The 26,204-nt window shown below is 43.3% G+C and overlaps 1 protein-coding gene across 1 annotated transcript in view; it reads left to right on the plus strand.

Annotated features, from left to right (window-relative positions):
• Positions 1 to 26,204, plus strand: part of PHF21B (PHD finger protein 21B) — a 120,503-nt gene that overhangs the window by 71,166 nt on the left and 23,133 nt on the right. The window contains exon 4 of the mRNA XM_026050382.1: positions 15,692 to 15,784. Within this exon, the coding sequence (XP_025906167.1) occupies positions 15,692 to 15,784 (93 nt within the window). The remainder of the gene's footprint in view (positions 1 to 15,691; positions 15,785 to 26,204) is intronic.

The raw sequence follows: 26,204 nt of genomic DNA on the forward strand, positions 1-26,204 counted from the left end.
GGTTTCCCTTTATTTTTGTTTTCCTATAAGCTTTTTTTTAAAACTCATTTTTTAAATGCTTGTGTTCGTAGTTCCTAGTTTCACCTTTCTGCGTGTGAAACAGAATGACTGAGTTAGTGACGGGAAGGAGCACAAGGGCAGCCGTGTCCTGGGCGCGCGGTTCGGTGCAGCCCGCAGCAGCCCAAGGGCCTTTTTTACCCCGGCTGGAGCATGTCGTGGCGGGGAAATGATCCCGAGGAGTCCAAAGTTCTCTCAAGAGGGTCGCAGAGGCTTTCCTGAAACGCGGGGCCAGCAGATGTGAAGTGCCGTGGCTTGAGAAGTGGGTGTCTTGCCTCCCTTCCGCATGGGATGTGTTTTTGCTACCCTAGTTCTCCTTCACAAGCTCCTCAGGGATTTAATCGCCAACACCGAGGGTGGGAGAACAAAAGGTGTATTAGGGCAGTAGGCAAAGTAGCCGCAGTAGGCAAAGTAGCCACCCAAAAATCCCGGTTACATTGACATATATGAGATGCTCTCGAAGGCTCCTCCTCAACGCTAGAGTGGGAATGGCCATCACGTCTAAAATCAGCCGCAAGCAGGACGGCTCATGCAGCCACCTCGCGAGCGAAACCCCTCTGTCGCTTTTCCTGTCTTTAGCAGTGCACATTTCACTATGCAGGGAGTTTGCTTGGGAATTTCTGTTCTGTATTCATGCTGGGTGGTTTTCTACATTCTTCTTATCTAAGGTATTTGTGCTTTGTTGAAAAGATGCTTGAAGATGTTCCGGCAGATATTTCTTGGAAAGTGATCATATAAATGATGATCACGGAAACGATAGAAGTTTCTGTTTTTCGATGGTCTCTTATTTTGTGAAGGGTTGTCTTTCACTGGCAGAAGCCCTAGGAAGAAAAGACTCCAAGCAGTAATGAAAGAAGCTTGAAACCACATTTGGGGGGTTTAGCCCCACTTGTGTCATTGGCAGCAAACTTGTGACTCCGCAAGGGGCATTAAAGGAAATGATTTCTCGTCCAGCAAGCAATGGGGCTGTCAAGCCAGCCTCAGTACTTCTTATATCTTTCTTCAAAAGGCCAAACGGGTCCCGTTTCTGTCTTCCATGTCTCCAGCCCTGTTATGCTTCACAGTTAGTAATTCAGGCAAGCAAATGTGCGCAGCAGCAAGTGTCTGAAAGGGAGAACTAAGCGCTTTTCTCTCTTTTGAGAGAGAGTCGGCAGGCACTGGGTGCAAACAATTAAAAGGATTGAATTGTAAATGTATAAGAAAGCAAGCTGGCCTTTGGCCCCGCGYTTCCAGGAAGCTCAGCCCTGCCTTGTAAGTTAATTATCATACCTCTACCCAAATTAAATTTGTTTCGCAAGGTTTCTTTTTCTGCCGCAATGGAAGAAAAAATCCATTCCTGCTTCACACTCAGTATTCTTGGCTGCTCCCAGTGGGGTGATTACAGATCAATACCAGCAGCRCCTTAGCTACCAGCACTGTAACTTCAGTGGGAAATTTCATTGTTGCCACTTATTAATAAGCATTTGCTTCCTCCTCTTTTTCTTTTTTTTTGGTGACACTGTTATGGCTCAGAAAACTGCTTGCTTTTCCTGCTGGACTGCATGAAGGCGGTGCATGGGGGATGATGGCAGCCCCCCGCAAGCTGGGTTAAGTTGGCAGCGCTTTCTGCTCCCAAGCATTGAAGGGGGTCAGCGGGCGCATGCGATCATCGCAAGGGCTGTCTATTGGGAAGGAGGAAACGCTAAATGAAACCCGAAATGAAACTCAGCAGAAAAGAAATAGGGCATCAGGTAGTATCAGCTAAACACACAAGTTTTAAATATAGATAGGATTAAATGTGAGTTTGCAATAGAAGTTTCATTTGGGCAGCCCTGGGTCAGCACTTTGGATTCAGGCTGCCGTTTACCCAGCAGATTTTGAAAGTGTTTTTGAAACACTATTGAGTGTAATGGAGGCAATATCTGCACCGAGAAGAGTATCTGAATAAGTACATGCATAACAACCGGGCGGATTGATCAGATATGTATCACACCTCTTACTAGAAGGAGGAAACATTGCAATGTTAATGATCATTGGAACCCGGAAGCACCAGAAATGGTATATTCCAGAAACTAGCAGTATGTCTATGTCTTGGCATAGACATACTTTTTAGTATCATTCCAGTGGAGGAAGATCTGACCCACGGAGCTGCGCTGCAGGAATGGGGCAGCGCTATGAGGAGAGCAGCTCTTTCTCAAGCTTAGAGCTTCATTCACATGGGCTGGAGCAAGGATATTTTGGCAAAAGGAGAATTTTGCTGCCTTTGGCGGAATTTGGCTGGCGTATTCTGTGTGTACAGCAGGGATGTCTTGCTTTCAAAGAGTAGCTGCTGCTATTCTGCACACTGAGTACCCGGTGGCTATTGGATAGGTGCAGGATACCAGCATACTTGTGCCTCTACTATAAAGTGGTTTTACTATAAACCTCTCAAACTATATTTTGATTGAAATTGTGTGTGGCATTTGCTTTTTGCTATCCTAGCCACTGTTTCCTAACTGCAAGCAGAATCTGAGGTTACGTTGCTCAAGGACAAAGTCCCATCTGCTGTGTTGGAACAATGCACCCAGCAAAGAAAATGTCCTCTGCCATCACCTCATTCTCTTCAAAGCAGCAAAACAGAGGGCCAGCAGGCATCCCAGAGCCTCGTTTGGGAAAAGCAGAGGGCCTTTTGGCTGTTTGAAAGGCCCTTGGAGCAACCAGCTCTTGGGAGAATGAGCGAGGAGCGGGGAGTGCAGCTGCCAGACCGCTCGCCTGCTTTCCAGGGGCCGTGGTGAGAGGCAGAAGGCGCCGCGAGGGCCTGTCCACGCTGGCCATGGAGCCCCGCGGCAGCAGTGAGCACCGCAGCCTGGCAGCAGCGGGCACACAGGGGCTCTGCGGAGGTGCTTCGTGCCCTGGAAGCTGGGCCCTGGCTGCTGCTCGGGGCAGCCTTGCTGCACTGCGCTGCTCACGCACCCAGTTCCAGTCCACTCACGGCACCTCTGTTTACTTCCCATCCATGTGTCAATACCCCTGCTGGAGAAAAGCTGGGTAGGCTGCCCTGGGCACACATACCGTTGCATCTCAGGAATTATCTGTGCACGGAGGTTACTTCAAAGTAAAATACAGCGTGAGGATATATAGTGCTCTGAATTCTTAGCAAGATAGTAAACTCTTCTCCACAAATGCTTCATTAGCAGTGCAGCTCAAAGAACTGCTTGTATCCTTGTCTGTCTTGAGCAGGCTACATGGGTATTTATTTTTCCAGGAAAAAGGGGCTTTTATACGTGTAGGTGGATGCTCATATATACTTCTTAGCTATCTGCTTATTCAATTTGCCAGAAAAAAAACCCTGCATTCCAAAAGTTGAAGAGCATTTCTCTGCCTGTTATGGCCGTTTTTCAAAATAATTTATTTGCAGAATGATTTATTGCCTTTCTCTTTCATCCCACTTGATGTACTCTCTTCTGCTCTCCATAAAAGTGCTTCCTCCGTAATTGGAAATCCACCTGCGTGTATGACTAAGTCTTCTTGTCTTTTATTTATTATTCGTATTGCAGTACAGTAGTACGTGGAGGTTTTATTTATAGATACATTTCTCTGTATTGGTTATATGGCTATATATAGCTTTCTTCTCTGATCCATGCTGCCGTAGTGTCCGAGTACTGGCAAGAGTTAATTTATCCTCACACTATAGAGTTATTATCACTATTATTCCGCAGTTTACCATTGGAAAACCATGAGATAAAGAGTCCATTTATTCTCCTTCATCAAAAACCCTCCCGGGCTGCGTCGAGCAGGATCACTCTCTTGGCCTCCCCACCCTCAGACACGTTCCCACGGCAGGCAGCCTCCTTGGGAACAAGAGGAACAAGGGCAAAAATGAATTTAGGTGCAGAACATGGTGTGCTAAGAATGTTCTCTTTTAAATAGCACTAGCAGAGGGAGCTGCACAAAGCGCCTGTGGCAGGAAGGGGCTGAGCAGGCAAGTGCAGGGGTGAGGTTGTAGAGCTGTCCCTGCCACTGCGCCCCGTGCATCATCACAGAGCAGAAGGGCCGAATCTCTTGGGTCAGCCTGTGAAAGCTCGAAGGCAAGTGGTCTGCAGGGGGTATTTGTTAACATAGCTGTGGAGAGGTGGCCCAGAGAAACTCCAGAAAGGACCAAGGGAGAGAGCACCCCAAAGATTCAAAGCCCCACAAGCCCTCTGCTCCCTTGTGTCATTGGGGCTTTACTAACTTTTAACTCTAGCATTAGAGTGCTGCAAGGAGCGTGGTAATTTTAGGAAATGGATTATAGAGTATGAGTGGCAGATTCTGCTTACATTTACACCCTCTTAGTTGCAGATGTGTTGTGAGGCACGCGAATTTACTCCAGATTTAAATATGGGCAGCTAAGAGCTGAATTTGGCCTTACTACACTGATATATCCTGCGTAAAAGCACTTTAAAATTTGTATTTCTTGCTAAATAGCATAAAATTACATCCTTTCAGGTTAATTAAACCATTTTGCAATGCTGGTTGCTGCTGATGGGGTATTTAAATGTCAGAATCAGAATAAGCGCTTACGCTTCCTGATTATAAATGGCTTCCTTTTCGAATATCCCCGGCACATGTACATGGTCAATATATCTGGAATTGAATGGCTTCCTGCTTTTCTCCATCTGCATTTCTGTTCGGCCAGCAAGAGGGTCAGGCACTCTGACAGCACATATTGATACCCCTCACTGGTACCAGAGACTCTCTACCAGCTCCAGTTACTTTTGCTCTGTCGGTGATTCCTGCTACTGTAAGAGCGTGGATGAGCCTCCAGCCTCTTCCTGTCACCTAGGCAGGTTAGAAGAAATCGCCTGGCTTGTGTATAAAGAATCAACCCAGAGAGATCAGGGTAAAGAAGGGAAATTGTTTCACACCTTTAGGGAGCTGTTTCAACCTCCTAGTAGGTCTTAAAACACAGTGATACAGAGGCAGTCCTCCCCCACAGTGTCTGTGGTATTTTTATGCAGATATATATGCCCTTCATGTAAACACCTACAGTTCAGCGCCCCTTATTGCGGTGCAGTGAGTTTCTAACACAGTATTGCTTGGGTGCCGATCAGAGTAGCTCCCACGGAGAGCTTGGCGTCCCTTCAGCAAGCCAACAAAGGCCCTGAGAATGGAAATGCAAACCCTGGAGTGCTGTAGCTGTCCTGGGAGGCTGGCTGGGCCCCGCACAAAGCTGCCGCTCGCCGCCGGGCGAGCCCCGGGTGCCCCTGTGCAAAAGGGGCGAGCGGGGCTGCCAGGGCACCCGCGGGGAGCTGCAGGGCTGGGCGCTGCGGCGTGCCGGCGCCCTGGCTCATCCTGAGAGAGGATCAGCTGCGGGTGGGGACAGCAGCTCTGAGCTACTCTCAGTTACAGGATCCGTAAAAACACCCCCTTGTTCTGCATGCACTGTTGCTTTAATAAAAAGCACCACTTTAGGAAATGAAAGGCTTTGGAATATAGCCAACTGTCTTCGCTTTCCTTATCATCAAAAGGTCTTTTTTTCTCATTATCCATGCAGTTTGTGGGGCAGCTGAATGATTTTCAGGAATTTGAATGGTTGATACTGGGTACACCCTCCTATTCCGCATCTTTCAATGTTCACATTACCAACACAAGCGTGGTAAGATTTCCTGTTGGTGTTAGAACTGCATCAAGATTTGGCAGTAGGTGTGGTGCTAATCTCCTAATGTCTGTTTGAGTCTATATTTATTTCAATTGAGAACCTGTTCCAGAAAATACGGCTCTTAAATTATCTTATATATAACTGGGAGTTAGAGAGGGAGAGAAAGAAGGAGGGAGAGAGAGAAGATGTTGTAAATACAGAGTGCTCATGAATACTCAAGTGGTAAATAGAAATATCTTAGAAGTCATTTCTGACAGTAATAAAGGCAGCAATTTGATTTCATCTGTGGATAATAAACTGGTTTCACATTGCAGTAAAAGTGGTGCTTATGTTATATTAATATTTATTAGCACTTATTGATGTTAGGGTTTAGTTGTTATCTTTTCTTCCTATCACAGCCGTTTTATAAAGATTCAAGTTAAATTGCTACACAGTCAGCAATTAAAAGTATTTGTGCAGGTGAGTGAGAGAAAAAAAAAGAAATCTGCCTATGGAAATATTGCTATATGAAAGACCAGAGCCTTCCAGCTTAGGAATCTATGGACTTGTGCTCAAAGTCGTGTAGTTAGGTGGGTTTATATTAGCTAAAGCCCAGCTCCCTGAGTGCATACTTAAACACAGGAGCACTTTTCTCATTTTTATGTCAAAATTGCTTGTATGGGCTTCCTGTTGCTTAATGATACATATTTTTTTCTATTTGTTGCTTTGACTGTGTGCAGCATCTCTTGAAGGGATTATGTATTACATTCAAGGACCTTTTTTGTGTGTGACGTGTGAAGGATTTCTACCTTGCAGGAGAATGTGAGTCAGAGAGAGATTTTGATCCAGATTTAACTAAATTTGCTCATCTCTAAATTTAGAGGCAAGCTGAATGGCAAGAGGGGATATATTTCAATTCCCATCAGTGACAAGGACGGAGTGTTGGTGGATGGCTGTTAACGGCTACCTCGTGTGGTTCTCATCACATGTATGTATGTGGACTTGGGGGAAAAGACTCGTTACTAACTTCTATTTATCCTGGGTCTGCTTTTTCTTTGACTGCCTTTTAAATCATTCTCGGGCTTGAGCTTGCTTCAGTGCAGATAATTCTTGTGCAGAAGTTGCACTGTAGACTTGAGTCACGTTTCTGACCCATAGTAGGAAGGCATGCAATGGACTTGGCTTTTTATCGTTACAAAAGCTGAAACTTAGACCCTTTCTAAAATAGGCCACCGGCAAGGTAAGAAAGTCAAAATTCTATTTCTTGTTCTTGCAGCCAGGCTTCAACATCATATTTTCAGAGAACAGGCTGATAATTTTGTTCTTCATTTGAACATAACCCTGAGCTTAGCATGTATTTAATTCATGTGTCTTCAGTAGGATTAATCGTGTACTTATGACCGAGTTTGTATTTTTTCTGTACTGGGGTCTTAATCTTTTTGATTATTCTGATTCAAAGTACATTTTCAAGGAAAATAGAATCCATGATTAGTGACAACAATTTTGTGGAGTTTCTTACATGCAGTTGCTTATGAATTAGCATTAGATTATCATTAAGATTACGTTTAAACACTGCCAAAAGAGATCAAGTTCGCTCCAAAAACAAATGAGCACCAAAAAATACCAAGGAAGAGGGACAATGAGCTCATCTTTTACTATATAAGTAATCTGCCTAAAGAACGTGAGATCCATTCCTTGTTTAAAGCTAAGCATTTACTGTGTTCCTTTTAGTCCAGGGATCTTGTTGCAGGGGCAGCAAGATGTTTTGCTGTTTGACCAAAACTTGCCCTTGGAGACGTGGCCAGGGAAAGCAAGAACACATCCCCCCTGTTTTTACACGTGTTTAGTTAACGGGGATGGCATTTCCTTGTTTTATTTTCCCTCTCGGTGAGATTCTTATTACCGACTTCTCTGTAGCCTGTTTCCTGTGTTTGATTTTATTAAGGAAGACCCCGGCTCAGTGACTGTGTCATCAAATTTGCACAAACATTGATGGATTGTGATATTCTAAACAATTTGGTTGTTGCATCTCTCAGTGATTCAAGCAGCGAGACTGGAGATAAGTTCATTTTTACATACAAGATCACCGAACAAGCAGTGATTGAATAGATGATACTAGAAGGTGCCTGACAGTTTGGATAAGATTTAAGTAACATTGTATGTCCCATAGTTTGCTGAAGTGTTAATGGTGATTTAAAAGTCTTAGCTGTACATATGAACTAAAAATTTATGAACTAAAAATACAAGTCAGCCTTAAGTCAGCCTTATTTGATTTAATGTAGTCCACATTTCTCTTTCAAGAATCAATACCTTCAGACATTCAGAAAGGCAGCTGTTTTAGCATGAAAGGATTGGGAATCTTGCGGAAATTTGGTGGGGAGGCTGCAGGGTTTGATTTTAGCAACTGTCTATGCTGGGTAATTGCAGTTAGTCTAAAAAATATTGCCACCCTGTTCTCTGGGGTTCTCACCCTCTCTCTCACAGTGTTTACAAGCAAATACAAAACCTCAGGTTTCTGGGGCATCTGTGTTGTTAATGTGAGCACTAAAGCTGCCCTAAGCACTGTGATGTTCTCAAGGCTTAAGAACATCAACTCCACTTTGGAACACAAACTCCAACCCTGCTTTTTTGGCCAGGGTCCCCAAAACTCCTTCTGAGTTTAAAAGGTGTTACCCAGAACCAGAATCCTCCCAGGCCTTGATTTACAATCTTTTCTCGTTATTTCCTTTAATAAGTTTCTGTTCTTAAGTTGTCACAGTAACTAAGTACAACTGAACAAATTCTGGGCGCATTTTCTAATATGTGAATTTGGAGCATCTCCACGGAAGTCAAGTCTAGTGACACTGGATTTGTACCAGCAAAGGTGCTCACAAAGTTGCAGTGTTTCCTCAAGGAATACATCACTAGCAGATCTCTTAATATTTGCTGAACATCAACAACATAGGCTTAGTATGTCAGTAATTATTATTATGTTTCACCTATTATATTTCATTATTATATTGCATTCAAAAAATTAAACGAAATTTCAGGTAGCAAAGTTCTCTCCACAACTCCCTGACAGTCACTGTGGATTTAAGATATCACTGTCCAATTAAAAGAAAAAAATATAAAAACTTTTCCTCTTTTAACTCTTGGGAATGACTGTGGCATGAAGACAGGTACCTGCAGAATGTTATTGGTTTAATCCAGGATGCATAAATAAGGATTTATTTCTCTTGAAGGCTGGACAGCAGCTAAGCAGAACCTTTTGAGAATATAGTTTAGAACTGTTTGGCTGGAGCCAGGTTGGACACAGCTGCACTGTGGCTTTCTCTCAACGCAGCCTACCAGAACCTTGAGGGATGTTCAGTGTGCGGGTTTATCTAGGACTAGCAGGACTAGACCTCCTCATCGGGACCCAGAAGAAGTCATAGGAGCTAGAGAAGTAGGAAGCCAAAGCTGTGCGTTGGGGTTTTTTTATGCTGATTTTATTTTAATTTTGTCATCTCTAGTGGTCCTTTCCAGCCTTAAGGATTCTCTGATTCTCTGATTCCCCTTCCCTTGCCTCCACTCCCAGCTACAAAACATCATTGTTCCACCTGCCTTTCCTCTGCTCCTTGCCGAGGGCTTTCCTGAGGTAGTTCAAGCATTGGAAAACTTCCCTTTTCCCCTGCTTAGCCAGCTGCATTAGCTCAGCTCAGTGTGTGACAAGAGCAGGTAGATGGTCTTGGGCTGGCTCTCCGCTCGTGATCCCCAGCTGGTCAGCGGGAATGAGGGATGCGTAAGGAAAGCTCGGAGCAAGGCCCTGCCAAAGCAGCTCTGAGCCCTGTGCTGCTGAGTGCTGCTCGGGGCCTCCGTTTTTTCTTTCCTCAGAAATGTTTTTGCAGCTGGTGAGCAGAGAATCAGTTGTTTGAAGCCCTTAAGTCATTGACAACAAGCTGGAACAGTTTAGGAGCTAAACAGCAAATCCTTCAGGAGCTGGCTGAGCAGGAGGCCGTAGGTGTGATCATAGCTGCTGAGCGTGGCTGCCACTCATTTGTGCCAGGAGGTTAATAAATTTAATTAATTGAATCTAATTTCTGAATAAAGGACTGAATCACCAGTAGGTACATTCAGGCTCTTGCAGTTCACTTAACCAAACTTTCTTTCCTTTTTTTTTTTTTTTAGAAGTAACAATGTGATCTAATGACCCACCAAAGATCCCCACTGGTTTTTTTGAGTAAAAATAACTGTGCCCTTAAAAACTACATACTAACCAATAAAGGGCGTGAGGCAACCTGAACTACAGGCTGGAGGTTTGCCAGAGCATCTGTCCCCTTGTGTCCGTGACAGATGGGACTTCAAGGGAACTCAGGAACTTTATTCAGCTGGTTCTCCCTCCATTAGAAGATTTGCCCCAGAGGTGTTCAAACTGCATTTCTATTTTTCGCCTCATTCAGATGGGAATAAATAAACAGCAAGGAGTGAAGGAGATGGGTTGAAAAGCGCGAGAGTCGCGGCGGAAGCGCCGGCAAATTCTTTGCTTTATCCCTGCATTTCCTGCTCTGATCTCCTCGTGAGCTCTGATGTGAGCGGGTGCTCCCTCGTGGCTGGGAGGAATGAATATTACAGCAGCAGCAAGAGCTGCGAGTTCGGTCACGCCGTGACTTTGAGAGCGGTCAGAAGAATTCAAGGTGGGATCTGGCCTCCTGCTGCCGGTTCCTAGCTGCTTCCCGGCCTTGCTGGGAGGCAGGGGGAGCAGCCGCAGCAGCATCTGGCTTAGTTGGAGTCTTTGCTAATTGGCTCTAATGGCACTTGCTTGAAAGGGTAATTTTAGTCCCCACAGAAATGGTCCTTCCAAAAGATACTGATGCATAAGAAAGCAAACAAGGGGGCTGGGTCTGCCTCTGAGCTGAGCCTGCCTCCCCATAACAACACCCTCCAGGCTAGGGCAGAGTTAATGAATCCTGCCCGGAGAGGAAGGGGAAGAGCAGCCCTCACTTCCAAGGGCTGCGATAGAATTCTTGGAATTTCTGTGCAATCCCAATTTAGCTGTTAGTTGCACAGAATGCCTCAAGTGCAGCCTCCGTATGCAGCTTCAGCACGAAACAGAAATCAGACCAACCATTCCCCCAGATTTTTGGAAGTGCCATGTACAGCAATTTCATCATTCGTTACAAGATTCGGAATGATGTCCATGGATTTTTTGTAGGAATAACACTTAAAAGGCGAGAAAAAATGTGTATGTACGTATGTGTTGTGGGAGCCTCTAGTTACATTGAAGTGTACATTGTTTTCTTTACAGATGGAATGTATGGAAACATAATAGCACTTGTGTTTATGGAAGCTAGAGCACAGCAACCATCTCGGCTTAGGGAGGCAAAGTGCAGTAAGTCTGAAGTCAAATGAACTTGGAGGTTGCATTTAGGGCTCGGAGTTTATATATATAAAGCGAGCTCAAGGTTGAATGCAGCATTCAAGTTGTAAAATGGATGTAGAATGGGTAAAAAAAACCCCGCAATTACTTCAGTGACGATCCATTCAGGTTAAGAATTTTCATCTTTGCTGTTGCCATAGCAATCTGTTCCCCTGTCACCACCACATTAAAAATCCATTCTGTAAAACTGTTGTTGCCAGTATTGAACACATAACAGACAAAAACATTTTTTTAATAGCCAAGGTGTCTTATTTGCAATAAGAAGACCTAGATCTTGGAGAGCTGCGTATGTACTTAAAAAAAAAAAATAAGAGAGATTAGCAGTTGTATAATACATTGCACGAACATAACGTTTCTGCTGCAGTATTGATGTCAGTATACAACAGTTTGCAAACAAAATAAGAATGCAGTGGCAGTTGAGCTCGCATAATTGAACTGTTCGAAGATGGAACAAGTCCATGTGTTCCTGAGTTAAGCATTTGTTTTGGTGGCACGCTGTAGTGGAAGGCAGGCGTGGGAAACTGTGCAGCTATTTAACCTTTTGCTACTCGCCCGTTGCACCTGATTTTCCTCAGCACTGGATTGCAGTGATTTTATCAGTCTCAGGCCTTAAAATGTAAAGAACTTTGCCTGAAATGCCAAAGTTTACTAAACTCACAGATGGGGCTAAGTCGTGAATTTACAAACTCAGGCATTGACTAAAATGTTGTAAGACAAGGGGCAATAGGAAGCCCCTTGTATGGCCCTTGGTCTGGCTGTCGGCACTAAACCTGGGCCCTGTTTCTGCTGCAGCAGCCTGTGATCCTCTCAGCATCTCCAGCCTTCATCCCTTGAATTGCCCTGCTCCCTCCCTGCCGTACTTCGTGCACATTGTGGGAGACACTAGAACAGCCCACGTAGACTTAAAGAGAGGAGAGATTTGAAGTTATCTTTGACTTTTATGGACCTTTTTTATTAAAATGCTTAGAGCTGTAAATGTAGTAATAAGAAACTCATTTATCTTGACAAAAGTGCTGCCATAAACTATTCGGCGCTCGTAAAATAACCTTTTAAATTATTGTTTCTGCTGGTATCGATAAATTCATACAAAGTGCTTAAAGGTCAGGCATTGCCAGAAAAATGTCTTTTCAGCTTGTTAATTAAAGGTTTATAAGAATGTGCACCAGCTTGCTCTTTGGACACGTCGGGCAGAAAAAGGAAGGAGCAAAGAAAAAGCCCCACGTGGATGGGAAGGACAGGCTGGAATTCGTGAGTGACACATATTTGATCCAGCAGGCCAGTCATCATGGAGACCTCCTGGTCTGATAGTTAAAACTGGATCTCAAAATTTGGCTACTTGGGTGTGACTCTGCCTCAGCAGATGAGCTGAGTTAATCAGTTGTGTGGGTGACCCCTTGGGTAACCGTCGGACTCCGGCGACGTTGCTTCACCTCTGGACCTCCCTGTTTTTCATCGCTAAGCTGGAGACGGTAACACCGGCCTCGGGGAGGCACCCTGAGCTAAAACGTCAAGTGTATTGCAGGAAGGGTACCGAGTTTTCTGTCCAAGCGGAGAAAATAATGAAGCAATGTAAATAGTGAAAAATAAAATAGATTCTCAAGTATATTTCTGTTGCGACGTATTAGAGCGTTCTTAGTCATATGAGCTTCATATTTTGGATTTTCCCTTGACCGTGCGATTTTTACCCTGACATTGTTTCTTTGACTGTTAAATAACACATCTCTTGCCTCAGAAAGCTTTGTGAACAGTAGGCCACATCTTTGTCACTGCAAATTTCATAACATGCGAAGGCCGTAATTCGCTTTCGGTCTCTCGAGACAGCTGCAGTGCTCCCGCATCGGGAAGAGAAATCCAAAGGAGTTTGGGGGGAACACGGGTGACAGAACCAACGATAGTTCCCTTCCCAGGTTTCCTTAGACTCTACATTCCAGCTTTGTTTTTGAGTGAAGCGACGAGAACAGCCCAGGTTTATGGGATTTCTTGTTTCTTCTCCCCCTCGCATTCCTGTTGGCTCAGTCCTTCCGTGCTTTCAAACATAGTAGGGTTGGCACAATCGCACATGCATGGGCTGAGCTGATCTCCCTTCGCGCAGGAGAGGAGCTTTCTCTTCTTGACAGATTTATTTTGTTGCTTGTGATTGATATGTGTAGCAGTACAAGGAAAGAGATTTATTACTCAGACGTGGGGAGCTGTGTGCGTCCTACCAATTGATAACCCTCCCTTATCTAACTTGCGAATAATTTGATTCTTATCTTTATAGTCAATTCCCAATCCATTCAGTGTCAGCGCTTTGGATTTTAATATGTGGTTATTCTGTTGGCCAGACTGAAAAATCCCTGCAAATCCTGGCATACCTGTAGGGATAAGAATATCCGAATGTCTGTTTTCAAGGTCTATATAAAAGTGATGAGAGATGCAGCCACTTTTCAAGCACATCCCTCTGGAAGGAAGACCTTGTTTTAACTTGCTGTGGAGGGTGCATCTGCAGCCCCGGAGAAGGTGGGAGGTCCCTGATGTTTCTAGGGAAGACTTGGGCACTTTGCAGTACAAGTGAAATCTCCTTCTCTTTTGAAAGAGTGGGGGATGGTGAGAAAACATGCATCATATTGAGTGACAAATTTTCAGCTCACCCAGTGTGGGTTTGGACGTTGGTTCTGGTCTTCACCTTAACAGCAAAATAACTGGACTTAAGTAATTGGAGCCGGTATAAAACAGGAAGCTGTGACATGTTTGACGATTTGTAGGAGTAGAAGCCCTCCTCCTTTCCAGACCCTGCGGGAATTCATCACCTTCTCCATCCCAAATTCCAAGTCAGTGATGTGGCAGAGGAGCAACCAAGTCATTCATCTGGATGGTTTATAGGGTCCTTTGCCCTTCTTTTATCCCGCCTTGGCCTCCGTGGGTGGCATTGCCCTTTTGTCCTGCTGCTGCTCAAGACTGTTAGAGTGGAGTGTGTGTTCATGGGATGACCTGGGGTGCTGATAATCCATAAGTACTTTGGGAAAATGATCGTTGTGTTTATAACCGCAGAGGTCCCCTTTTTGGTTAACTCAGCCAACTCTTACACACATTTCAGCCTTTTCTGGATACATCACAAACACCAAGGTCTCCAGGAGGAGTGGTGAGGTGGAAAAGGTCGGCTCTTTAGGACAAGATTATTGGAGATGCTCTGCTCAGAGATGCATAGGATTCTTAGCAAACACTGTAGTTAAAATGGGGCAGATTGTCTTATTACTCTATTGTTGCAGTCTGAGAAGGCTGCAGCAGCACAATCTGAAAGAATTTCTCTTTGTTTGAACTCTGGTTACATTATATTTACATGATATGGAGAAACCCAATTGAACTAGTTCATCTTTCCCTAACAGCCATTTCTGTCCACCCGGGAAGCTTCCTGGGCCAGAGACCAAGGGACACTTGCCCTTACAGGGACAAGTGTCCGCTTGCTTATCTCTCTCTGTCTTCCCAATGTAATTAAAGAAGCTCAGATTAAAATTACAAAACCTGTTTTCAGGGAACTGGCCGGGTAACCAACACATGAACTCTCTGTGGGAGGATGAGTGCATGAAGGAGGGCGAAGGGGAAGCGTTAGCCATGTCTTGCAGATCCAGGAGCCCATCGTAACTGTGTGAGATACAAGCTCCTTTTCATGTAAGAGATAAGGACCAGTTATTTACAACCTCTCCCATCCAGGATTATCCAATATTATAACAAAGTGTCTATGGGTGAAGCTTTAAGAGGATTTTTTCTTTTTTTTTTTTTTTTAAATCCCTATAGATACATGAGAAATGAGCATAGGATTGGTATTGCCTAGATAGTTTTAGGGGGAAAAGCACCCGTGTGTATGTGATTCTGTATCACAAAGACATGTTTCGCTCACCATTCTGTATCCAACCTCATTCGCGTGGCACAGAGATAATACTCGGTTAAAAGTATCACTTCTCTGTCTAGCAAGGAAACTTCATGTAGTTTCCTGCAGCCCAGTTTTTGTTAATAGAAGGAACTAATCGCTTAGATAAGATTCAAATAAAATTATTATTCAACCAAGGGTGAGTAGGGAAAATAAACTCGAATCATAATAGTTGCTCTGCTGGAGCACATGGATGCAATCTTAACCCAGTTCTGTGGTGTGCTATAGCAGACAGAAAAGTAGTTTCCAGTTTCAGTAATTCAGTATTTCCTCTCCACTAAGACACAGTGAACGTTTCTCAGGACCCTGGCTACCATGACATGTATCATTCTGGCAGTGCAGGTTGTGAAGTTTTGCTGTGACGTCTTGCAGGCACATTGCACCTGGAAACAAGCTAGGCCCTATACAACTTGGAGCCATGGCAGCACACATGGATCTCCCATGTGTGCCAGAAAGACGAAGCAGTGATGAGACATGTCCACTCAGACTCACAAAATGCTTTAAGGAGACCAGAGACTTCTTTTTAAACGGCGCTTTGAAGGGGAGGTCCATAACGAGGACTTTTCTTGCTGTTAAGATGGGGCGAGAGAGCTTTAAATGGGCTCTCTTCTGTTATGAGAAGGGCAAGAGGCAAAATAAGGTGGGAGAAGAGGCAAAATAAAATGGCTGAAAGGGAAATGCTGGGTAGGGCAGAGTCTGTCTGGGGTGGCTTTGCAAGTGTTTCAAATGTTGTTCAACTCTTTTCTTCCAACAGACTTTGGGAACTATCACTGCAGTGCCCCTTAAAGTTCCTCAGGTCAGCTCCTTGCAGAGGTTGGCAGGACAAGGACCAGCAGTGCTACCTCAGGTACAAATGAAGTTTCAATCTTTCTTTTGTCCTCTGTGTGTGTTTTGCTCTCTTCCTGTCTGCTGCCAACGCCTGTATAGTTCAGTACACTTATTTGGCTGAGTAAATCCTGGATTACTGGATGCTGTATATTACATGCAGGCCACCTTCAATGGAAGTTGAACAGCACAGTTACAAAAAAAAAGAAAAATCACTTTTTTTGGGGAGCATACAATGAAAAGACATCAAAGCCCCTGGGTGTTCATTGTGAAAGAAGAAAATAAAGTGTAAATATGTACTTTTTATGAAATGCATCACAAATCACTGATATGATTCTGCAGTTCTGTGATTTAAGATGTAAGTATCAACTTTTCTGGTCAAGATTTAGACTCGCACATTCTCTTTCCAACTTAGGTGCTCTTTCTACATCTATCCCAGTATAAAATTCTGGTTCAACCAATTGGTGTGGTCTGAAATGATGCCAGACTGATACAAAATTATCTTTGCCGAGCAGAAATAGAACTTTAAGGAGATTTACACTCACCAATTTTTCTCTCCCACACTCCCTTTTTTTTTTGAATATCAGGCTAAAGTTCTCTATCAATAGACTTTGTTTTCCATTTCTACCCTCTTTCCCCAATTTTTTAGATGTCCTTTTCCACACTTCTTTTTTGTAGTAGGTTTTAGTAGTCTATGGTTTTCTTCTGAAACTTGGGCTCACAATTATGAAGTGTGAATGTATTTCTTCCTGTGTGGCTATTAAAAAACTATTTCTTATAAGTGAACAATTTTCTAGCATTAAAGTCAATGCTGGATTTTCCTATGCTTCCTTTACATTTTTCCTAATATTTCTTTAGTGGCAGAATCTAGAAGCAGGTCTGTGAGTTAAATCTGCATGAAGAAAAGTGCATTTCCAAGATCAAGCTCCTAAATTCCTCTTTAGTTGTTCATTTTGTGAAAAATGAAGGTGTGAACATAAAGGAAAGTAATAGGTTATCAAGTTCAAGACTTTGCTTTCAGTTGTTCTTACGGCATAATGACAGAGTCATTTTTACCATTTTGGGGTGTCAAAGGGGAGCAGCTTGTTCCTGAAAATAGATGAGGTTCAAGAGCACCTGAAAGACCTATAAGAAGGACTTCAGTTGTTTCAGCAACGACGCATCGCAAGAGCTGCACTGAGAGGGGCCTCAATGTTCTGTCCTTAGAGTAGAGACTTTTCATTGCATGTTAGATTCCGTTCTGAAGAAGTGAAAGGAGTGGAGGGGGCTGATTTCCTGAACTGTTTGAAAAGAACATCATCTTTCTGTCTTTCTGTTTAGCTCATGGTGATGTTTTTGTTTATGTTCCATTTTGTTTCACTTGTTTCCTAGCAAAGCCTTCATTTGCAGACTGCTTTCTGCAATGATATTTAATACTAATGAAATAACCACCTTTCTCAGCAGTCCTGAGCTGCATTTCACTAAGTTTCCTATTTCATATAGAGAGCATGGAAGATAACCACATAACAGACTCATTACTGTCAAAACTAAAAATGAAGTGGGTAGCTTTACCTAAGATCACATTATCAGAGGTGCTTCCCTTCTTCTGAGTGACACCAAATTCAAAGAGGAGTAAGGAGCTCCTTTTAGCTCCTCCATCTGAAAGAGCTTTATTATTCTCATGTTTTCACTTTTCACCTAGACAGACTCTTTTGATTTCTGTCTATGCAGCCAAGCAGGAAAAAAACACATAAGCGAACAGTAACTCTTACAGTATCTGTTTAAAATAATACATGCAGCTTTCTCATTTTCCACAATTGTACAGATCCTTGTCGTTTGTTTTGTTCATTTGAATGGGTTTATGATGCGACCCCCTGGGAGCCCTTCCATATGGGGAATGAAGATTCAAAGTCTGCGCATTCACAAATGGCAGCAAAATTCCATCACTGAGTGCAGAGTTGCTATTAAATGGAGAGCAAACAAACATTAATTACAAGTTCATTACACAATACAAACAGTATTTCCTTGGGCATTCATTACTGCCAAAACAAGCCTCTCTGGCAGAACTTTTTTTTTGCCCCAGAGTATGAAGTTTGGGTTTTGCTTTTGTTTTTCATCAAGTAAGTAATGTTTGTTATGATGTTTAGGGTTTCAATTCCAAGCGCCTTTTCCTTCTCATTCTCCATTCCAAACAGGAAATCTTGGAGGTCTTCCTCTCGAGTGCTTGGATGATGCATGTTCTTGAGCTGTTCCTGAGCTTTGTAGCACCCATCAAACATTGAGGGGGAGGCTTAAGTCAGGTTGGAATTCTAAATTCTTAATGATATTCAGCAGTGTGCTTATTGTACACTTGTTTACATAAAGATTAAAGCTGTGCTGAGGCTACCTGAAAACATGTGGAAAAATGATCTTGGTTTTGGTTCCTCCGACAGGCATAACAAAAGAAACAGTAAAGAAGTTAAAATAAACCTGCCATTTTATTGATGATCATTTGGGTCCAATCCAGTTTCTGCTCAAATGAATGGAGAGCCCGTGATAATTTGAACAGCAGCTAAATCAGATTTTAATGCTGTTTCCCTGCCCTGTTTTTCGTGTCTTGGTTGAAGGCAGGGCTTCAGATTGCTTTAGAGCAGGGAGCTCTAAAGCAGCAGCCTGTGGTGGGCCTGTCGAGCAGGTAGTAGTGGAAAGAAACAGATACCCACAAGTGCTTTAAATGACATGGGCTGTAGTCAGTTCTTCTGTCAAGTGCTCCTTGTTTTTATCTTCCATGGTGGTTTTAATGTGCGTAATTCAGCAGGCTCTGGATTGACTCACTAACTGTAGCCTGCTTTGGGACAGGGACTGTTTTGTTACTACCTGTTTATTTGTCGCTGGGCACAGTGTGAGCCCAACCAGAAACAGCGGCCCCTTGATGCTTCCAAAACTTCAACACACATTCCCATGGATAAAATATCCTCCCCTAGTTTTCATTAACACAGTTCCACCAGTGCCAATGCTGCTCTTTCCATGTGTCCCAAAGCCAGCCACTATGCCAGCCTCCCCAGTGACAGCACTCCTGGAAGATTTCTGGAGAGAAGGAGGACTGCTGTAGTCAGAACGCAAATTGTACGACGCCACTGTGTGCCATAGGAGAAATATTTTACCAGATTGGTTCCCTCTGTTTGCACTCTTAAGTCTGAAAAAAAAAAGTGCTTTTTTTAAGTGTAATGTGTGAAGATTGTACGTAGACATTAGAAAGTGTGAACCATATTATTAAATGCAAGTCAGCTTTTACTGAAACGGGAAAAGAAGCCAGCAGACATGCATGTTTATATAAAAAGTTAAGCCACGCTGTGCCATGGAGAGACAGGACTGCTTTCTTAGTTGAGTACAGAGTAATCAAATTGAGTAAAGTCATTATGAGAGCATCAGAGGAGGAAAGGACTCTCATCCCCCGAGGGGCTGCGTGTCCCTTTCTGGCATGTTCACCTCCGCGCTTGCAGGGTGTGCACGGGCATGTTGGTGCGGGAGAGGCGCAGTCTAATGCCGGGTAACTTGATCAGCATGGTGTACAACCCAGCTCGGGGGGTTGCAGCTCTGTTTAATATTCACTGACCGTAGGTGTGCAGAAAACAGCGAAACAAATTGCTTTTCCAAATACAGGTTTGTGGATGCCTGGCTGAAAATGTAGCCTTTAATAAATATAGTTGTTAATCAGTTTTGTTCTGCATAGACTTTTAGACCGCACTTATTTAGACCGTACACCGTATTTGGAGCTCCTTCCACTAATGTATTAAGCACTAAGATTAACATCTGTTGTGAGCTTTCTTCTCTCATCCTTCCCCCGTGGGAAGAAGCATGTGCAATTGAGAGTTCTGGTTAGGGTTTTTTTTTTTTTTTAATCACTTCACTTATTTTTAATAGGCATATTGCTATTAATTACTTGCCACTATATATTTCTTTCAGAGAAACAAAACCTAGAAAAGGTTTATTTTCAGAAGTGAGGAGACACATGTCCTTATTTTTTTGAGCTGAAGGTATCTGATGATCGGATTTGACCGCCAGCCTTATTGTAGAGACTCTGGGCACCCCCTTGCCCTTTCATCGTGGGACTTCACAGGGAGAGCTTTGAAGACTGGGATGAAGACACAACCCTTTACTGGAGAGTCGGTGGGAATCCGAGTTGCTTGCTAGTGTGTAGGTTTGATAGATGGCCTGGGTTGCAGGTAGACATAGGGACATCATGGGTTTGTTGGATCATCCAGAGTGCTCCATGCTGAGTAGGAGACAGCCCTACTGCTGTCATGCAGCCACCATGGAAGAAGGTATGAATAAAGGGGAGCAACAAGAATTGCTACTTGTGGACAGAAGCTGGCAGTGATAAGAAATCCAGTCTTCTACTGTCTGGCCAAAGATGAATGTGTGGTGTATATGAGAGTGTGATATATCCAAGGGACCTGCACACAGGTGCAAGGTTTCCAAAATACCTTCCTCTGGCACATCTGCCCTAACTGAGTTTCAGTGGCAGTTACTTTTTCTTCATTTGAGAATGGACTGATTTGAGTAGTACAGAATAATCAAAGATACGTCATGGAAGAGGAGCGAAACTAGTTGTTCCTGATGCTTGTGTTGCTCGTGTCTCAATACTGTCCTGTGGAGTTTGAAAAGGACCCGGAAAGACAAATGTCCATGAGAATCTGAAAGCAAGAGGTGGAAATATCTGTACAACCCACAGTGAAGACTCAAGCCACTTCAGCACCTGACATGGTATCTCTGCCCCAGGCAAAATGTTTCAATGCCTGTTTCTCCATGTTGAATACTACTTTGCAAAGTACTAAGGTGATGAGAAGAAATGTCCCCTTCTCTCTACTGGCATCGTTTGCATCCAGTCAGATAATGTGGCTTTAGATCTCTGTCTGGCCTGGATCTGTCATCTTGTGGTGGGCTCCTGGCTGAGCAGCAGGCTGACAGAAAGGTGTCTTCCCCACACTGCTTCATGTCCCCAGCATATTAGTTTGTATCTCTTGATAGCTCAGCTTTTTGTGTGTTTTCATCTAGCTCGGACTGCTAGACAAACAAACAAAAAAGGTTTTTGCCATTTTGCCATTTTACTCACAGCACAGTAGCTAACACTAGTGATGGTTCATCTCGTCTCAGCTCCTTAGCCCCAAGTAGAATTATTTTGTATTTCATGTTTTACTTTTTTTTTTTTCTTTGGATTTTGGCTAGTAAATGAATCCAAGATGATGAAGTCATTATAATATGTCATTATGGTTGTCTAACACCAGGAAAACCTCTTGAAGTGATGGTCAGTACAAGCACAGTCCCAGAGCTCACCTGTAAAAAGGTAAAGTTAGCAGGAAAGCAGCTGGATATTCACCCTTTTGTGTCTAAAGGGTTCACAGATACTTTATATTTTAAGTCAAGCAAGTTAATCATAGATGAGTATCTGAGAGAGAAGCAAGCTGACTGTAATACTGAAAAGAGTAAAAATAGAAGTAAGTTATTGACTGATGTGTGTAATTGAAGTCAGGCTTTTACATGCCTATTGTAATCCTAAACAATGTGCATTAAATTTTGTTCTCAGAGGCACATACACAGCTGCATATTCAAGGACAGAGTCATTGGATAGAAAACAAATAAAAAAAAAAAAGCAGGAATCCTTGTCAGCCTCAACCCTGACTTGTTATTATTGGAAATAATTAGTTGGAATATTGATTTTAGTTTGTGGGCTTAATGGTAGTTTTCCCCTTTGTAAATGGAGAAGAGCCACTTAATGGATCACTAGCTCAAGAATGGCAATGCCAAACCAGAAAATGCAGGTAGTATTAATGGGGAGAAAATGTATATTCATTAGCAAAAATCGGTCAAGTTCGTGTGAATACACAGTTTTGTGTTCAAAAGGCTGATAACGTTTTAATAAAGAGCTCCCACCTGACAATGTGATAGCACCGCCACCAAAAAGCAGAGCTGGCAAATTTCAGCACAAACATCTCCCTCAGCAAAACTTCCATTTCTGTGGTGTCCAGCAAGGCTAAAGGGGCTCCTGGAGGAGAAAATTAAATGAAATTGCACTGTCTTCTTAAAGATTGCACGGGGGTTATGTAATCTGTCTGCCATCTTTTCAGTAAAAAGAAGATTATTCGTGACTAATCAATTGAAATGGTTAGTCAAAATGTACTGGCTGGGTAGTCCTGCGGAAAACCTCCAATCTTCTTCGCGTAATTGGAGTATAGGTCAAAATATCACATATTCTTGGGTTTCTACTTTGCATAACCTGTTAAGTGGGAGACCTGGGTTTATTTCAGGGCACTGGCTGCAGTTCTGACCATGCTGCAGTTTCTTAAAACTTACTGTTGCTTTCAGTCACATTCAGATTTCTTCCCTGGTTCTCACTGGCCAGTCTGACAGTGGTTGGAGATGTGGGCCAGAGCAGCTGCTTGTTGCTTTCCCTGCCTTTCCTGCCACCCATGTGTGCTTTCCCAGTGGAAAGTGTCAGGTGGGCTAGAAGATGCTCGGGAGAGATGCAGGGATGCAGGACATGATGATCTATGTCTCCTGATGCACATGGAGTGACTTTGCATAGCCTCAGAGGAGAGGAAGAGTCTGTGGATCAATAGTCACATGGGCTTTGAAGTCTTCCCTATGTGTCAAGAAAACAAACTGTTCATTTCGATTGTGATTTCTGAACTAGCTGAAGCTTATGGGGCCTTGACAGGAGAGGAACCAAAAATCAAGCGTGCCTGCAACCTGCCTTGTCGGGGCTTTGGGTAACTGAATAGGAGAGGATATCGTTTCAAATGTGTGCAAAATTTCTCCTTTCACATAATTTTATTGATAAAGAAAAAGAAGAAAGAGGGGAGAGAGGGAAAGGGAAAGTGTCAGTGCTCAGCTGTCATAAATAGGTGCAGCTTTAGTGAAGTCAGTGTGCATCTGTTCGTTCTGGTGAAGGATATAATTACCCCATATTGCACTCATTTTATCAGCCACTGCTAATGTTTTCCATGTGATCCTCTAAAGCTTTTCAAGAATGAAAGCTCTGTCTGCAGCTCCAAGCACTTTGCCTCTGCGACATGAATTGTGCCAAATGCATTCTGAGTTTTCGGTTTTAAGTGCCGAGTACAAGGGTGAAGTGAAAATAAAGTGTGTATAATGGCCTTTCTCTCAAAGACAGTGTGATATTGTGCGAGGCTGAAAAATGTAATACTGCTTGGCCCTATCGATAGGAAGGGCTGATTGATGCTGAGCACCATCCATCTGACATCTGATACTGGGGAGGAGGCTTCTCAGCGCCGTTGACAAAGCTAGAACAAGATCCAGGCACTGGAAACTCAAGTTACACAAATTCACCCTCACAACAAAACGCCAGTCCCAAGGCCCATGAGGTATTAAAACATTTGGGGGAGGAGGGGGGGGGTTCATCGTCACCGATGATGAACTCATCATTAAGGAATCTTTGGCATGTGCTTTGCAAAGCAGTTTCTGGGAGAAATTGCAGGGCCAGATTGTGAACTGGAGCATCATGAGGATCCCCGTTGGGTTCCTAACCAGAACACACTTGTTAACTCTTCCTTGCAAGGAGAACACCAGGATTTCTCCTTACCAGAATTGCCCTGAACAACCCTCACAGCACCTGCAGATCTGCACTGAGGTAACTATTGCAATTAAATCCTCTTCTTTAGGACCACATGTGATTGCCCAGAGAGGCAAGGGATTCCGTCCTTTCCATCCCTTCTCCGTGTTTTCCCTTGGACTTGTTTGTGGCGGATCTGAGACTGTGAGGGTTTTCCTTCTTTTTACCACCACCTTTTCTTCACTGCAGCTTGGCTGTGGCTCGTGTGGTGGGATGTGGCTCAGGAAACAGATTGTCCAGGATCTTGGGAGCCCTTGCCTTCGGGATATACCCCAAATCATATTTGTCACAAGAACCAATTCCCTTCTGATCTCAGACTCCTTAAAACATGTGAAACGAGGGGTTGCTGAACAGAAGAGCACTCTGCACATCTTGCAGGATCAGACTCCCTTTTATTTCCCTATCTGAAAAGCAGTCACTCTGTGAATTCTCAAACCTGCCAGTGCCTTCTTGAGCAGTGCGCTCACTGGCAGGCTCCTTGTGAAGTCCTAGAGGTGTCTGAGCACCACCACCTAAAATCAAGTCTTTCGCTCCTTGTGGGTATCAAGCAAATTCAAGAGCAGCCCGGCTCTGTGGAATCATTATATTCAAGAAGCAGCTCTCTGCTCCCACCCTTGTAGCCCGGTAGTATCATGTTGTGTTTTGCCAGCTGTCACAAGTGAAGGAGAAGATGTTTGGGGCTGAGCTGCAGAGCACGGTTGTTTGCAGGGCTCTTGGGGAGCTGCAGCTTCCTCCTGTAACGTTCCTGCAGCTGTTGCTCCTCCTGCTTCCTTCTCCCCACCTAAACTTCGGCACCTTTGCTTCGCCGTGGCCCTTGCAATAGCAACTGGTGCCATCTCGTCCATGCTACTTTCCTCAAGAAGGGTCTTTGACTGTCGTCACCTTCAGACTGATGTCACCATCCCTTTCCCACCCCAAAACTGAGGCTCTGTTGAGGTTTTGGGGTGAAGAAAGGGACTTCATGCCAGTTCTTTCCCTCATATTTTTTCCTAAACGACGCTGTTTATTCTCACGGATTACTCTTTGGTTCATAATGTGAACTCTATGAAAGACCTTTCACTTGTATGTTTATTAAGTGCTTGAACTTAGCATTTAGGTTCAAGAGGGGAAGCTTCATAGATGTCCAACCACTGTAATGAGAGAGGAGTTTTTATGCTCATTTTCTTTTTCAGATTCACACCTGGGGGCTGCTGGAGTAAACATTATTTTAATTCTAACTTATTTTAAATTTAGCTCATGCTCAGAGCCCCTCAGATTTGTTTGTAGTCAGCCCTTTTTATTCTTCCATAAATGCAAATAGATAAATCTGCTTTCTCAGCATTGCCTGAACGCGTCAGGAAATCTGCAGAGGTGACAACTCTGAAGACCGCTATACCCCCCTGTTAGCACAAGGTGGCAGAAAATGCCCAGCCTAAGTTCTGATGCTGGCCAGCTCAAACGGTGCTTTGCAGAAAATACCTTACTTGGGAAAAAAAATAAGCCCCTTTTGTTGTCTGTGTGGTAAGACCTTACTTTATGGCAATGCAATATGTGTTCCTGTATAGCTTGAAGAAGGTGCATAATTATATAGAGGGCTTGTAGATGTATTATTCAACAGAGAATTTATTGGAGGATTACAGCTGACATCAAAATACATGTAATAGTGTGGAAAAGATGACTGTATAGTTAAAGATATATATTTAGATATTGAGTTTTAATTAGACCTCAGGTTAAATGTAGAAGTGTCATTAGGAATGACAAATACAGTAGATGCTGGTAGGCTGTCTGACTAAAAAGAGACAACAAAAGATTTGGCCAGATTTTTCTTTGTTAAGATCTCAGCGACTCTTGTATTAAATCTTAAGTCTGCACTGCTCTTTATTCCCTCTGTTTCTCTGTAATATGTGCGTTTAGCTTTTGTGTGTGTTCACATTATTTCCATTGCTAGGAGATGCTTTATTAATTAATGAAAAATTTCTTTTGTCTTAAGAAGTAGTAAATTTTAGTTGTTGGCCAAACACCTAGGATTTAAGTATGGGGCCGTGAAAATAGATTTTGACTCTACCTGGTTCTGTTTTGCCAAACTCCTGAAACTTGAAACTGTCTTTCCTGAAAAATGGTACTATTTCTACAAATGTGTTTCTGTCGTACCACGCGAGCAGCTAAGAACAGGTTTACACATGACAGGCAATACCCCAGGATGGAAAACAGAAAGGTAGGTATTACAGTAGCAGCTTGTGTAACCGTGACACACACAAACACGTTGCTCAGCTCTGCTTTCTCTTTACCATCGCTTGGAGCTGTTTATGAAGCTTAGTTCACAATGTGCCTAGGCCAAGATGGTTTGAAACCAACCCTACGTGTGCTGCTGTTGGGAATAAGGCTGTTGCCTAATTATAAATGTGATGCTAATTATAAACTCCTGTGTTAAACGTCTTGGCCAGATATTATTAGCTGGATAAATCAAATGATCATTACACATAGAGCGTGAGACAGACAATAAGAGGAAAGGAAATTCCGGTTGCTGTCAGCATATGTTAAAGATGATACATCATAATTTAAAATAGTTTTGATCACTCCATATGTTGCGACACTTAATCACAGATTCACAGAATGGTTGCAGTTGGAAAGGATCTCCAGAGAGCATCTAGTCCAGCCCCCTGCTCAATATCTTTATTTTTATGGGAAAGGACGATGGTCAGTCTTGAGAGGTGATTCTGTCTCCGTCAGTGAATCTCTGCGTTTTCCTTAAATTGCTTACTTAGGCTCGAGATTGAAGTCAGTGTATTTGGAATGGTTCATGTATAGTACAGTGGCACAGACAGCTGTTTCCCATGTCTGTCTGTTATAACTTGTCATTTTGCTTCACAGT

The sequence above is a fragment of the Nothoprocta perdicaria genome, unplaced genomic scaffold (assembly GCF_003342845.1).
Source record: "Nothoprocta perdicaria isolate Ctin4 unplaced genomic scaffold, notPer1 scaffold_68, whole genome shotgun sequence".
NCBI lineage: Eukaryota > Metazoa > Chordata > Aves > Tinamiformes > Tinamidae > Nothoprocta > Nothoprocta perdicaria.